The sequence below is a fragment of the Triticum aestivum genome, chromosome 7A (genome assembly GCF_018294505.1).
Source record: "Triticum aestivum cultivar Chinese Spring chromosome 7A, IWGSC CS RefSeq v2.1, whole genome shotgun sequence".
NCBI classification, from domain to species: Eukaryota; Viridiplantae; Streptophyta; class Magnoliopsida; order Poales; family Poaceae; genus Triticum; species Triticum aestivum.
This window is the reverse complement of record NC_057812.1, coordinates 274,483,645-274,499,416: the sequence shown is the minus strand read 5'-3', so window position 1 is coordinate 274,499,416 and position 15,772 is coordinate 274,483,645. Positions and strand designations below refer to the sequence as shown.

The 15,772-nt window shown below is 47.5% G+C and overlaps 1 protein-coding gene across 1 annotated transcript; it reads left to right on the top strand.

Annotated features, from left to right (window-relative positions):
* The first annotated feature begins 2,249 nt into the window (after window positions 1-2,249).
* Window positions 2,250-9,053, top strand: LOC123152201 (probable RNA methyltransferase At5g51130). Its single transcript, XM_044571809.1, has 8 exons — window positions 2,250-2,612; window positions 3,422-3,536; window positions 6,548-6,595; window positions 7,440-7,692; window positions 7,801-7,888; window positions 7,990-8,055; window positions 8,473-8,541; window positions 8,628-9,053. The coding sequence occupies exons 1-8, from the start codon at window positions 2,418-2,420 to the stop codon at window positions 8,715-8,717; spliced, it is 924 nt and encodes a 307-aa protein (XP_044427744.1). The 5' UTR covers window positions 2,250-2,417; the 3' UTR covers window positions 8,718-9,053.
* Window positions 9,054-15,772: the final 6,719 nt, after the last annotated feature.

Genomic DNA, 15,772 nt, shown 5'->3' with positions numbered 1-15,772 from the left:
GGTTGTCATCATCATCCAAAACATAAAGTAGGGAAATGCCCTTTCATCCTTGATTTCTTTCGAAGGTTCCTTATCACCTAAAACATCTGGCAATTGCTGAACTTGGGAGCCATTAGATTCATCAAATTTCTCATGTACCGGTTCTTCAACCTTCCGAGTGAAATTGTTGAGGGCCTGATAAGTGCGAGAATTTGCTTTGTGACAAAGGAGAAAACCTTCGTGCGACTTAGGAGCAAATTTGGAACAAAGATGCTTACCAAGAATGTAGCATTTTTTAGCCAAATACTCCAAAGTATCCAACTTTTGGTTTGTTACAGGTTAGAAGTTCATACGCTGTATTGCCAAGTATCTTGTGGAAATAAAGCCGGTTCGTGGCATGACAAGCCTTTTGAACCGCTTTAGGCCCAAAATGCTTTAGAGTCTTGTACTTGTCGAACATCATTCTAGCCATCTCGATCAAGGTCTGATTCTTCCTCTCGACAACTCTATTTTGTTGATGAGTGCAGGTCCTGGAGAATTCATGCGAAATGCCTTCTTAGTCAACAAATTTGTCAACCTTAGAATTCTTGAACTTGGTTTCGTTGTCACTTCACACCTTCTTGATCTTTACCTCAAATTGATTTTGTGCTTTTCTCACAGAAGCCTTGAAGATCTTTCGTACTTTAGTGATCTAAAAGATCTTATATTAGTTTATAGAGGGAGTACATGCAATTTGTCGTCGAGGAAGAAACCCAAGTGAATCTTGAATAATCATCAACAAGCCATGAGACACTTGTAAGCATCGGGACCATATATGAAGTAGCCCGAGAGATCTTCTCTTCATCAGAAAATAATCTTATGCGACTTGGGTCGTACGAAGTCGATCGTGAGACCTCCTCTTGTGTGAAATGCGCAGCAACACCAATCTCAAAGCAGCAACCTTCTTGTTGCTCACTTACCCGTTTGCAAATCATGTTTCAAACTCCAGAATGCTCCCAAATTCTAGCAGCCGGTGTGGCTACGCGCCATATCGCCGCCGATGAGCTCGTCGACACCAAGCACACCACCCATCCCGACGCGTTCCATCCCTTCGGTGGCCAAATTCACGACATTGCCCCAGCTACTCTATGTTGTAACCAGCAGATGAGAGCTCGTGTTGCAATCGACAGACATGCTCTGAACTTGAAGTTATATTTGTGTCAAGATGCAACAAGCATGTCAATGGGAAGTAGCCATGGACGGAGGGCCGGTGGTTAGGGACACAGCGAGCGCTGGTGGTTGCCGCGATGCCGAGGAGCCTGGTCGTGGACGGCGGGGAGAGCAGCAGGGACGGAGCTCCGATGCTACCGCGACAAAACGAGCTTCCAAAAGCACCGACTAGCAACAGAGGAAGCCAGAGAAGGAAAGGAGATTCATGATTATTTTGAGCTTGCGGTGGCGGCAACGAGCGAGCATGAACGCCGAAGAAGAAAGGGGGTCGAGATTTGGTAGATGAGGACTAGCGCTTTGTTACTGTAATTAGAGGAGGATTAATTGGTTGGCTGCATTGAGATTCATGTTTGCCAAGTGTCCATCAATGAACAAGGTCTCATGATGAAAGTGTACGATCCGGGTCGTATAAGATTAGTTTCCATCATCATCATATTATTGTTGTTGGCGCCGCGCACCGTGATCCATGTCATCCACAGAATATGAACCAGATGCGAGCCAATCCTACAGAGTGTATCATTGTCGTGCACATTAATTCTTCATGGAAATGTTCGTGCTGGATAAACATTATCAGCTGACAAATTAAACGATCTTGATTCATGAACATTGTGTTTGCTCTACAACGAAGTATGTCCCGTTACACGTTGCAAGGCACGGACAAATTCCTAGTAAATTTAAATGAGCCTATGCGGGTTCCTAAAGAAATAATGCAAAATATTGCTGTATGCAAAGGTGCTCCTTTAGATCTTGGTATGAAGGCAGTCTTCCTCTTTTTTCGACGTTGCCTCAGCGGCGTAGGAGGACGATGGTGGCCGATGTTTGGGCGTGGCACAAGATTCTGCCGAAGTGAAATTCTAGTTTTACTTCTTGTGAAGTCTTTGTTGCAATATTGCAAGACATCTATGTATGTCTTCTGTAATGATCACATATGTACTCTTTGTAATACGTTTGTCTAATGAAATATATGTGGTTATTTCTAAAAAAACAGTGCACATGCCTTCCCGTGTTCAAAACTAATTTTCGAATGGACCGCACCGCAGGGGCTTACGTGTTAATTTTCTTGCTGTTCGCCGGGTCCTTCCTCCTTTTCTCCTCAAGTTGGCGCCGCAAAAGCCTCTCGCCTCGAAGGATTTCTTCTCCTCTGCCTCGCCGTCCGCCCGCTGTTCCCCACTACCGTCCGCGCGAAGGGAGACAAGGCGGCGACGAAGAGAGCCACCCCTCCTCAGAGGATGGTCGCGCTCGCGCAGCCACCTTCCGCGGTCAAGGGACCCAAAGGAGAGGCCGAGAGGAAACGGAGCGACGCACAGGGAAGAGGAGGAAACGGCGGCGGCGGTGCAGGTGGCGGGGGTGGAGGTAGAGGGAAGAAGCAGAAGAACAAGGAGGTTTTCATCTACGGAAACTACAGGAACTACTACGGCTACCGAGTGAGTTGAACCGCGCTTCTCCCCTCCACTCCGTGGCCTCTCTAACAAACGGTGAATCTTCATTGTGTTTTGCATGCCGGGGAGTTATTTGGTGAAATGATTTGCTGGAGATTGCGATGTTCCTAGGACTGGGATGGTATGCACGGATTATGTTGCTTAGTTGAAAGTAGTGAAGCTTTTGCTTAAGACGCGCCCAAGCTGTTTGATGAAATGTGCTGATAGGTTTCGACATTGATTTGTGTCTCAAGAGCTTGCAGAACTCGAGTTTTGCAACTACTAGGACCCGTGGTTCCCATATTTGTTGCATCGATTGGAAACTGGAGTGAGATGAATATACTGTTTTGTTTTATTGTAGTTTGCAGTAGACCAGCATAGACGTTATCTGTTGGGTATTTTGGTGTTAAAATTGCCTAGTTAGACAATCCAACGTTTGTGGTACTGTGTGTGACATGACTGTCGAATTTTAGGGGGCACAGTAATCACCACTGCTTTGAGCCTTTGACCCCATATTGGACATGTAGGATAATTTCTGATTAATAAATGCCCCACAGGTGATGTTGTAATGCTATTGGCAGAGAAGGAGTAAGCAAACATGGAGCCTAGTTGCACGTACTTGTTTTGACAGATCTGCTTATGCTAAATTCACCTGTACAAAGGAGGCAGATAGACCGACAGAGGGTCTATTCATTAGATTGGACATTTAATTGGTCTATGTTGCACATGATAGTTCACTCAATACAACAAAAAGGTACTCAATGGCTGGATCAACCAACCTTAGCTGATAACTTCAATCTTTTGATGTTCAACAGATTGATCGTAACGTTGGTGAAGATCCCCGCCTTGAGATATTCAAGGAGGAGTGGTTTGCAGGCAAGGATTGTCTCGATATTGGATGCAACCAAGGTTTGGTCACAATTGGTCTAGGTAATGTTCTGGGGATAATAATTTTGTTCTGTTTTGTTTGGTTAATGATCTTCTGGTCTTATTCACATGACTTTCAACTTCAATGTTATAGCTTCTGTTCTTGAATTACCAGACTACTGTTACCCTGCAGTTACATTGTTTTAGTTTCTCTTATTGATTATGAAAGTCTTATCCAGATTGACATAAGCATTATTTAGCAAATTATTGTAAATATTCTTTGTTTTATTCATATGGTCACGTTAGGATAATTTTAATCGAGTATGTGCCATCTATTTTAGATTGTGTTATGGCCGGTTTAGCTAGGCCCACCGGGCAATCTTAGCCCACAAGTTATCTTAGGTTAATTCTTATGCAAGTTATCTAGGTTGTAAATATAGGTTGTAAGACTCTTTTTGGAATTAAGCAATAAGAATATTATTATCCCTATTGCCGGCTCCCAGAGGAGCCGAAACCCTAGCCACCTCTAACCCTAGCCGCCGCCGCCGCCATCTCCCTCCGACGCGACGGCGCCCAGCCGCCGGCGCGCCCGATCATCGCCCCGTCCCACTCCATCCTTCCCCTACAACCTCTGGAGCAGGTCCGGTAGGACCCCTGGTTCTACCAATTTGGTATCCAGAGAGTTGGGTCTGATCATGTCTTCTTCCACACCATCGCCGCCGCTGCCCGTCTCCACCTCCGCGCCGATGACCACCGCGCCGATGACGTCCGCCCCGATGACCACTGCCGGGGCCTCCACGCCGTCGGGCCCGGTCACCACCGCGGGCTCCTCACCGCCGCCGGCACCCATCACGTCCGCGCCGCCGACGGCCGCCGTCTTCACGCCGGAACAGATGACCAGCACGCTCCAGCAGCTCGTGACGGCCGTCCAAGGGCTCCACATGAACCAGTACCACCAGTACATGGCAGGAGCGCACGGCCTTCCGCCGGCTGCGCCGATCGCCACCTACGGCCACCCTGCGCCGTGGCTGTTCCCGGGCGCACCTGCAGGAGGCGGGCCCCCGCTGTTGCCGTTCCAGACGAGGAACTCCAGTGGGCCACCACCAGCCGCCGCAGGCCTGTGGCATCTGCCGCCGCCACCATCGATGACGCCCCTCTGGCACCTGCAGCCGTTGCCGTCCCCGGCAGCCGCTGCCCCCATCCAGCCCCCGCTGCTGCCGCTGCAACCACCGACGCCGCCCCTACCCAGCTCGGGGGCACCCTCGCCGACCGGCCTCCCGATCCATCAGGTCCAGTTCCCGCCCTCCCCGTCGCCACTCCCAGCGTGGGCGGCTGGGTTTTCGCCATCGCCGGTCTACACCACGGCCCCCGAACAGCCGACTCCGTTCCCGCAGTTCGGTGGGCCATCCGGTTCCGCCGGTCCCTACCCGGAGTACTCCGACCAGGCGCCACCCGCCTCGCTGCTCCGCACCCCTGAGCCATCTCGACACGGCGCTCCGACCCAGACACCGCCGCGGTTCGCCAAGATCGCCTTCGCCACCTATGACGGCACGGAGGACCCCCTCAACTGGCTCAACCAGTGCGACCAGTTCTTTCGCGGGCAGCGCACCCTCGCATCGGAGCGTACCTGGCTCGCCTCGTACCACCTCCGCGGTGCGGCACAGACCTGGTATTACGCCCTCGAGCAGGACGAGGGCACCATGCCCCCTTGGGAGCGCTTCCGCGAGTTCTGCCTCCTTCGCTTTGGGCCTCCGGTTCGCGGGAGCCGCCTGGCGGAGCTCGGCCGCCTTCCCTTCACCTCCACGCTGCAGGACTACGCCGACCGTTTCCAGGCCCTGGCATGCCATGCGTCGGGTGTGACGGTGCAGCAGCGGGCCGACCTCTTTGTCGGTGGACTTCCGGATCACATCCGCGTGGACATGGAGCTTCGGGGACCCAGGATCTCCAGTCGGCCATGTACTACGCCCGCGCGTTCGAGCGCCGCGCGGTGGCCATCCAGCAGGAATCACCGCCCTGACCGCTGGGTCGCTACCCGGGCCGGATTCCGCGTAGGGTCGGCCTGCGCAGGCTTCTGTGGCACCCCTCGCCGTGACCGCGGCGCGCCCGTTCCGCCGGCTCACCTCAGCCGAGCTACTCGAGCGTCGCCGCCAAGGGTTGTGCTTCAACTGCGACGAGCCCTACACGCCCGGCCATGCCTGCCCGCGACTCTTCTACCTGGAGGTTGCAGACTACATTCCGGAGGACGCCGTCGCCGCTGACCTGGCCGCCCCAGCTGTCGAGAAGGTGTTTGACGCTGGGTGATCGCCTCGAGGAGTTCCGCAAGCGCTTCCCCACCTTACAGCTCGAGGACGAGCTGTTTGTGCAGGCGGGGAGAAGTGTTATGGCCGGTTTAGCTAGGCCCACCGGGCAATCTTAGCCCACAAGTTATCTTAGGTTAATTCTTATGCAAGTTATCTTAGGTTAATTCTTATGCAAGTTATCTAGGTTATAAATATAGGCTGCAAGACTCTTTTTGGAATTAAGCAATAAGAATATTATTATCCCTATTGCCCGGCTCCAAGAGGAGCCGAAACCCTAGCCACCTCTAACCCTAGCCGCCGCCGCCATCTCCCTCCGACGCGACGGCGCCCAGCCGCCGGCGCGCCCGATCATCGCCCCGCCCCACTCCATCCTTCCCCTACAACCTCCGGAGCAGGTCCGGTAGGACCCCTGGTTCTACTAGATTGTCACTTGTAATATGGTTGAGACCACCCTACATAAACATGTCAGCCACCTTTGTTAACTTATTATTATTATGGTCTGCAATAGCATAGTTTCATTTGACAACCCTTGACCATATAAGAACCGAATGCCAATTAGCTGTAGCTGGACTTCTGCTTCATTATTCTATGCAGTGATTAGTGGCTCTTCTGACGTTCATTTGTTAGAAATCAATACATCACAGGTGACATGTACAAAAAAATTTGGGCAGATGCCACAATTGCAAGAGAGATATATACTGTAGAATGTTTTTTCTCTAAATTAATTTCCTGACAAACACCGTTGCTCATCTCTAATTTTCTTACCTTGTGCAGCGATGAAGTTTGTGTGTCGAAGCATCCTTGGAGTTGACATTGATAAAGGTTTAAACTGTTATTGTAATATTTAATGAAGGAATATTGTATATTTGTAATTCAGATTTCATATTGTTTGTTTTTAGTGCATGAAGTACCTGGTAGCTGGAATCTTTTCAAAAAACAATCTGAAGATCTGATTGATGCTTGTCTCACAGCAGCCTTTATGTACATTTTGTGTTTTTCTGTATATAATGTTGTGTGCTGAGAACATTATTGCTCATTTCTGGACAATATAAAATGCAAATGAAAAAAAAAATAGTCCTGTTCGACCGGTTATTGCATATCCCAGCTCAGTGTTGTTAGTAGTTCGTAATTATTCTATTGACACAATGCTTGTGAGGTGTGTTGTGTTTGCGAGTCTAAAGAAGTACTCCCTCCGTTCCAAATTACTCGTCGCAGAAATGGATGTATCTAGAACTAAAATACATCTAGATACATCCATACCTGCGACAAGTAATTCGGAACGGAGGGAGTAGGATTTGGTGGGGACATTTTTCTTAAATGGCATAAAATCCTTGGTGATGCCAACGCCTTCATGTGTACACATTCAATGTTTCTCTATTGATAACTGAACCTATCTTGAAATCATGAAACTCTGTATGAGATTTATAATGTTATTTTTTTAGCAGAATGTGCATTTATGACAGTCAAACTTGCATTTCTGTAATTTTCTGACGTTAGATGCATGGTTCGTAATTAAGTAATAATATTTGACAGATTACCAATAAATATCATCAACCATACTTGAATAGTTCCTTGTAGTTTCGGAATGTTTGTGTGTTCTTGCCTAGCCAAAGGTTGGCTGTGTTATGTTTGTCAAATGAAACTGATTATGATCTTAACCTTGTAGGTTTGATTGAAACTGCTAACTGGAATTTAAGAAGGATATCTCGAACAGGCAAGGTGGCTCCGGAAAGTGCCAAGGTTCATAACTCGTCAGACTCCACAACTCAGAGCTGTCGAGAAGAAGTGGTATCTGAGATGCCAAATGGAGATATTCCTAAACACGAACAACCTGATCTTTTTGAAATTGTTTCTTTTCGGTCTGAAAATTTTGTCCAGAGCACACACAGATATACAGAACAGTATGACACCATCATGTGGTAAGTTGCAAATTTACAAGAGAGACATGTCAGAGTTTTTTTTTTTTGTATTAGTCACTATCTAAATTGAATGTCATCTTGATTGGTTGTGCTTTTGTTCTCTTGCAGTTTGAGCGTGACAAAATGGATCCACCTGAACTGGGGTGATGATGGCATAATCACTTTGTTTGTGAAGATATGGAGTCTTCTAAGACCGGTATCTATTTCTCTTTTGCTGTCCCTAAATTGGATCTCTGTGGTAAGAGGAAAAACTAACAATACCTTGTCTTCTCTCTGCTGGCTTCTTTTGTTTTGCAGGGAGGGATTTTTATCATGGAGCCTCAACCTTGGACCTCGTATAGGAAAAACAGATTAGTGTCAGAGGTAATTTCTAATTGTCAGACTGATGACTGATGCTACATGATTCGTTTTTGGCTTGAGATGGTGTAGTTTCAACTTTAAAGCTCCGACTCTGTTTGTGAAGGCCTGAAGGGTAGCCATGAGTATGTTGCATTGAACTGTTCTTTTGGTCCCTTGCTTGTTTCAAAGCTGGATGTACTTCTTGGTTTGAATTGCTTCCTGATCTTTCATCATTTACGTTCTTTTTAAGTCTTTCATCATTTACATTGGGGTCTTACTCTCACCTAACCTGCTTTTGTTTCCCCTGATCACACAATCTTATGCATCTTAGAATGATTAGTAAAAAAATCCTGATCCATCGATGAAACAATTATTTCTTCTCAATCTTTCATGGGGGAAGTTAACTCACATCGTCCTGTCCTTTTTTCTGCTGGATTTCAGGTTGCCAAAGAAAACTTCAATGATATCTGTATATATCCTGAGAAATTCCGGGAGATACTTCTGGACAAGGTGCGTGCTATATCGGTAACTAATGCTATGTTCTTTTCCAGTTCCCTGCAGCAGAATTGTTGTAAACCATGCAGTGGTGCTTGCAGGTAGGATTCAGGTCAGCAGAGGTGATTACCAACAGATTGGTTGGTTCTGTCGCTGGTTTTGATCGCCCAATTGAAGTTTACCACAAATGATGGAATGAGATTGACACTTGCCTCTTGCCCAGAGGCTCATGTGATGCTTCGGGTGCGGAAGTTTGGTTCTGCGGGATTTGTTGAGCTTCACCGGTGCTTTCTTTGGTACAAATATGATGATCAAGGTTTCACATGACGCTAGATTAGCAGTTTGTGGAAGTGTTCTTTTCAACAAGCGCCCAAGGAATGATATGGATAGGGAAATTTTGTCGGGGTTTTGCCTTCCCTAGGTAGTTTCCGATAATTTTGTCAGACTTTAGGCAATTAGCCTTTGTGTAGATGAATTTTGTATGCCAGAGAAACCTTCCAGTAATATAAGATTTCTGTTCCTATGAACATCCTAGTTTTGTCGCGGTTTTACAATCACATAAACAGGCATATCTTTGGGTTGATTAGATCAACTTCCAGACACTATAGTTGCTTTGCTCAGCTCTGGAGCAGCCGAGGAGAATCGCTAATGTCTCTGTCCCTTGCAGCTCAAGCTTCACCAAAGCCCACTCCACGAGCAATCTGCAGAAAAAGCCATTGATCACTCACTGTCCGAAGATACAACCACATTCCAAAAGCTCCAAGGATCTTCCAATAATAGAAAAGAAGCCCAAAGCAAGAAGATGCAACCACATTCCAAAAGCTGATCTTCCGAAAATAAAAAAGAAGCCCAAAAGAAGGCACACATAGCAGAGGTGCAACCATCTCCATCCTCTCCCCTGCCCCAAGCCAAGCAAGGAATCCCTTCTCTCTCCCACCGCCGGTCAGGACCAGGTCCTAGCGAGCTGGCTAGTTATTGTACTGTTCGTATTCTTTTTTCAAAAAATATATACTAGTCATCAACTCGTGCAATGCACGTGCTAGTGATTTTTGTCAAATTGGTAAAGCGTTTCAACCCCAACACTGGAGCCCGCGATTATTGAGAGGGTTTCTCCTATGGGTACCGGCTAGCACCCGCCACAAAAAACACGACCTCCACTGCTATTAACCTACTAATGACGGGCGTTAGTTTATGCCTGCCACTGTTAACAATTCTCCATATTTGCGGTGAGACAAATGTTATCAGTGGCGAGCACAAACCGGCAATACGTACCCGTCATAGTTATTTTGGGTCTTGCAATAAATCTATCCAAAAATAGCAGTGGCAGAATTTTATTTGGACCCGACACTAGAACACAAATGACAGTGATAGGCTCTGTCTTGTGCCCGCCGCTGCGTTTAAGAGAGAGCCGCCACTGGCTAAAAGCCCACAGATCCCATCCAAACCGTATCTAGTATCTAACCCTAACCGTTTCTCAAAAAAATAGTATCTAACCTAACCCCTCCCGTGCCTCTCCCTTCCCCAACTTCCATCATCCCCTCCAGCCTTCGCCCCCAGATCCCCTTGTCACACCATGGAGCCTCTCCCTACCTCTTCCGATCTACCACGACGGCGCCCCCTCTCTCTTCCCCACCGCGCCACTCCTTCCCTCCTTCGATCTACTCTGATTGTAGCGCTGGACAGGGGGGACACTGCACGCGGGGCAGTGGCGCCCGAGGCGATGAGTGAAAGTGCTAGTTATCGACTAGAGGGGGGGGGGGGGTGAATAGGCGATTTTCATGGAAGTCTTCAATACACGGGGTCTTTGAAGACAAACAGTAGAAATGAACCTATTAACATGCAGCGGAAGGTAGACTACACTAGACAAGTCATAGTCAAGTAAGCAATGAAGTGAAAGTACGAAGACTATCAGCAGCTAGGTAGTATGGATCAAGATGGAAGATAGTATGAAACCAGTCAACAATAGTCTTCACTCAGTGAAGTCAATCAGATCATGCAAGCATACAATGACTTCATGAAGACAAACTGTAAGTAAAGAGAGAGGTACGGATAGAACCAGTTGCTTGGTGAGGACATGTATTTGTTGGACCAGTTCCAGTTGCTGTGACAACTGTATGTCTGGTTAGGGAGGCTGAGATTCAACTCAGAAGACCGCGTCTTCACCTTATTCCCCTTGAGTTAAGGACACACAGTCCTCGCCCAATCACTCTGGTAAGTCTTCAAGGTAGACTTCCAAACCTTCACAGACTTTATTCACCGGCGATCCACAATGACTCTTGGATGCTCAGAACGCGACGCCTAACCGGCTGGGGGATTCACAGTCCTCAAGTGTAATAAGTCTTCAGACCACGCAGACAGAAAGACTTCAGTGATGCCTAACACTCTTTGGCTCTCGGTGTTTAGGGCTTTGTCCTCGCAAGGATTTCTCTCTCAAAGGCTTCGGAGGTGGGTTGCTCTCAAACGACAAAAGCCGTGCACTAACTCTTAGCAGCCACCAATTTATGGTGTAGGGGGTGGGCTATTTATAGCCACGAGGCAACCCGACCTGATTTGTCTGAAATGACCCTGGGTCACTAAGGAACTGACACGTGTCCAATGGTCAGATTCCAAACACACGCGACAGCTTGACTTGGGCTACAAGTAAAGCTGACTCATCTAGCTCTGGATAAGATTTTCTCTCATTGTCTTCGCTCGAAGACATATGATTTGGTTGAGCATCACTTCAGTCACTCTGACTTTGTTCACTTGGACCCTACTTAACAGTACGATGGTTCCTATGACTCAACAAAGAAGAAAAGGAAACTACGAAACAACTATGTCTTCGCAGTCCATAGTATTCATACGATATCTTCTCATGTCATAGTCTTCAACGTGAAACTCTTCACAGACCACCATTGTCTTCAATGTCTTCACACATTTTTAGGGGTCATCTCTGGTAGGTAAACCGAATCAATGAGGGACTACTACCTGTGTTATCCTGCAATTCTCACGAACACATTAGTCCCTCAACCAAGTTTGTCGTCAACACTCCAAAACCAACTAGGGGTGGCACTAGATGCACTTACAATCTCCCCCCTTTTTGGTGATTGATGACAAACTGGTTGAAATTTTCAACGGGGATAAAAGTATGTGAGATTGTAAGGATAAGGTATTGTCTTCATAAGTAGCAGAAGGCCCCCCCCTGAAGATGTGCATATAAATAGTTTGCGTTTGAATGCAAATGCACATGACAGGTTTTACTTGTGGAGATCCTCTTTAACTTATGAAGATAATTCATCATGCATGAACGAATATAATGAAGATAATGACATGCACAATGAAAAATGGACGTATGTGGAATGACTTCATGCGGAATTTATCATCGCACACATAGTTAACAGAAAAAGGTAGCAGACGACCATCAAGTTTAAGTGTTACAACTCAAAGAACCAAAGTATCAAAAGTGAGAGTTGTAAACACTTGGCAAAAAGTATAGCAACCACCCAATAATGACCCACTTGAAGACTATCAACTCAAATGCTTCTCCCCCTTTGTCAGTAAGGACCAAAAATGTTTGAAGACATAGAGCTCTACTCGTTCCCATGAGCAGGAGAAGTTGCAGGGTCGATGTTGTAGTCCGGTGGTGTAGAAGGACTTGGTGCAGTGTCGATTTGAGGCGAAGTTGTAGTTGGTGAAGTAGCATCATCTTCGTCATCGACGACTCTGGCATCGATAGTTGCCGCTGAGGAGGAGTACTCAGAATCTTCGAGTGAGGGAGTCTGACACAAGAGAGCGTTCCTGGGAGGAGTGGAATCAAATTTGAATCACTCGGTGAAGCCATCCTGTTGAAGATCATCTTCAGAGCTTAGCAATGTCAGACTCTTCCACGACCGCCGACAGGTTTCATGTGTGACAAAGGCATTTTTGGTGGTAAGATTGCGAATTCGATTAACATACACCAAGAGACTCTGCATCTGACGCTTGAGCCAGTCATGATGCTTGTCCTGTTTCTGATGCAATGCCACGAGAAGCTCTCGGTCATTGAGATTGCGAGAGCGCTTCTGAGGCCTTTGAGCCATGGTGCTTTCAGTGGCTTCAGTGTTTGCATGACGAGGTGCCCGAGTGTTACCAGCCAAGGGATAAACACGAGTGCCAGCAAGAACTCCTTTAATGGGTTGAGTGAAGCTTTGCTGATCTGCATTGTGAAGATATATAGGCTCCTTGGCAGGTTCAGGATAGATGGCTTCTACAGACATATCAACCTCTGGCAAGAAGATAAGGTGGTTGCGCGCAGAGGGCTGATAATTGATAGTAGAGTGAAGCTTAATGAGGCGCATTACCCATGGAGTATAAAATTTCAGACCAAACAAATCAGAGCCAGATGCAGCAAGTTGCCTGATGAAGAAATCCTGAGCATTGAAGCTGATGCCATTTGAGAGATAGAAAACCAATGTCTTCATGGCTCCTTCAAGCTTCGCTGCAGGAGAATGTCCTTTGACAGGCCAGAGAGTTCGCGTTGCGATATGATAGATGGTGCGGGGCAGATACTCTAGGTCGTCAACAAAGAACTCCTTTGGATATTCAACATCTTGTGGCAGTGGCTTCATCATACTCAGCATTTGGCTCATGTTCGGCTCAGGCTTCTGGAATATGCTCTCCAAAGCATTCATGTGTAGCTGACAACCGGGTTCATAGTATTCACCTGGAGTGGGTAGGGCAGTAAGCTCAATTATACCTTGGGCTTTGGCTTCATGGTGTACATCGCCTGTCACCCACTCAAGGACCCAAGTCTTCGGATCCCTGTTGTAGCCATGAATGTGAAGAGTGGCATAGAATTGTACCAGAAGCTCCTCATTCCAATTTTCTTTGTCGATCACAAACTGCAGAAGGCCATCATCTTTGAAGCAGTCTAGGGCTTCTTCCAAGCAGGGCAGGCCAGAGATGGCTTCGCAGACTAGACGCATATGAGGAAAAATGCGCCCTTGATTGTATAAGACACAAGAATAATAACTGCATTGTTGATAGCTCCAGAACTGATATGATGAAATCCTTGGCTGTGAATATGGGTTCTTGGCACTATCAAAGAAGGTGTTGTGTGCTTTGAAGCCATTCACATTGAATGATCCTGGCGAAGTCGCAATACCTGGAAACCTTGGCAGCATGGGCTTTGGCTTCTAGACCTGAGGCCTGTGCTCCATATGATAGGAAAACTGTGGTCTAGGAGCAGGCGGAGGAACCATAATGGGCCAGCGGACGGTGACAAGTTGACCACAATCGTATGCTTGCTCAATGGTGTGAGGTCTTGGAGGTGGTACAGGAGTAGAGGCATTGACTTTGAGCTGCAGATTTTCTTCAGGTGCAGCATTGGCTTCAGGCACCGTATTCACTTCAGGCGCCACATTAGCTTCAGCCATGACAATGTCATTGGCTTCAGTAGTGTTGTGGGTGGACGCCTCAGTATTGTCAATCTCCACTTGAGCAGCTAGAGGGACTGGCACTGACTCGTTCTCCTCGAGAACAACTTCTGGGTTGATAGGGGGTGTGGCAACAAGCTCTTCTTCTTGATGGGGTTCTTCTTGGTCATCGGCTGATGCAGCCGGAATGTCTTCAACAGCTTTGGCTTCAGACTTAGAGACATTCACAATTGGAGTGGCGTCAGGAAACACTTGTCGTGCCACTGGGTTGTTTTGCACTGCTCCTTCTTGAACGCTCGGCATGGAGACCTATGGCCTAGGGCCTTTGCGAAGCCTGCGCAATGCGGGTGACGCCTTTGGAGATGGGGTGGTCTGCACCATGTAATTGTCATCATCAAGTACCGGAGTGGTAACTTGAGGAGGGGGAGTACTGGGTGTGTCTTGTCTTGGTGTGTCTTGGGGGTGATCAGCCCACGATGCATCCTGAGCAATTGGCGTCAATGGACGACCAATGCTGATAAGTTCGTTGTTCATGAGAACAGGCGATGATACTGGTTGGTGCTCGATCTGAGGAAGGACTTCATCATCATCTACATTGTCGTGATGACCAATGTCTTCAGTTGTGATGTGATCAACAGTTGGAATGTCTTCAGCTTCAGGAGCCTCTGTGGAAGCAGGTTCATGAAGTACTAGCTGACGTTCTTGGTTGTTGGATGCAAGACGAACAACTGAGATAGGTTCGACAAGGAGGGGCTTTGTGGGAGCAGCCTGATCTTTTTTCGAAGACTTTGTCTTCCGCTTCTTGGGCTGTGGGGTATCATCAGTGGCATTTTTGTTCTTGTGCTTTCTAACTTAGGCCTCAGCTTCCCTTGTCTTCTTCAGTTCTGAAGCAGCTGTGGGGACCTTAGGCTTCGAGCCTGTCATGCTGGCAGGGAATACAATGCTAGGTGCTTCCTGCATTACTTCTTCAGTGCGTCCCGCAATAGACTTCTTCTTCTTCTTGGCAGCCATTCTAGGATCGATGCCAGGGCGCCCCAGTGCCTTGTGCTTCTCAGCCTCATTGTGCGCTTGCACACTCTTCTCAGCAAAGTATTTCATTCTCTGGAACCTTTAGCTTCCTCACGTTTCTGGTGAAACTGCTCCTTGAGCTCATGCATCATCTGCTTGAAGCTTTGAACATCCGCCACGCTGAGATTGGCCATGTTCCTCTTGAACCGAGCTTTCTCATGATCAATCTTATTCTTCAGTTCAACTATCTTTTGAGCCAGAGCCAGCTCAGTAGCAATGGCTGTGGAAAGAAACACTGATGCCAATTGGAAGCTCAAGGTCATCGATGTTGATGCTGGGATTTTCAAACCATTCATCAATGAAGTTGTTCAAGATATCCACATCAAACATGGCCAGATCATTGAAGATCTCCACCTCCTCCTTGCTCTTTATGAGCATCTCAAGAGCATCATCACCAAGATCGTCGTTGCTAGACAGATCAATGGTGGCTTCTTCATTTCGCAAGATATCAGCTGGGGTCAGTTCTTGCCCAGAACGCTGGATGAGCTTCATATGCTTTGAAGACTTCTCGGTCTTCTTGGAGATGCGAGAAAGATCTTCAGACTGCACACTTGATTCAGGTGGAGCAGTGGCTAGTGGCTTCGCATGCAAAGCTTTAGGTGCAGCGGAAGGCCTTGAAGCCTTCGACTTCTTCTGCTTCTGTGGCCTTGGTGGAGCTGGCGCTTCATCAGTGTCAACGTCATTCTCAAAGTGTTCCACGACTGCTCCCTGAACAACAATGTGAGTGAGGAGACCATCGAGGTTGTAGAAAGGCCCGATGATATTGGGTTCAGCATCACGAGTGC

Excerpts from the sequence above, each read along its gene's own strand:
- LOC123152201 (XM_044571809.1), top strand. The coding sequence starts at position 2,418 with ATGGTCGCGCTCGCGCAGCCACCTTCCGCGGTCAAGGGACCCAAAGGA. Across the intron at positions 7,693-7,800 it reads CAGTATGACACCATCATGTG|TTTGAGCGTGACAAAATGGA; the intron begins GTAAGTTGCAAA and ends GTTCTCTTGCAG. Across the intron at positions 7,889-7,989 it reads TATGGAGTCTTCTAAGACCG|GGAGGGATTTTTATCATGGA; the intron begins GTATCTATTTCT and ends TTTGTTTTGCAG.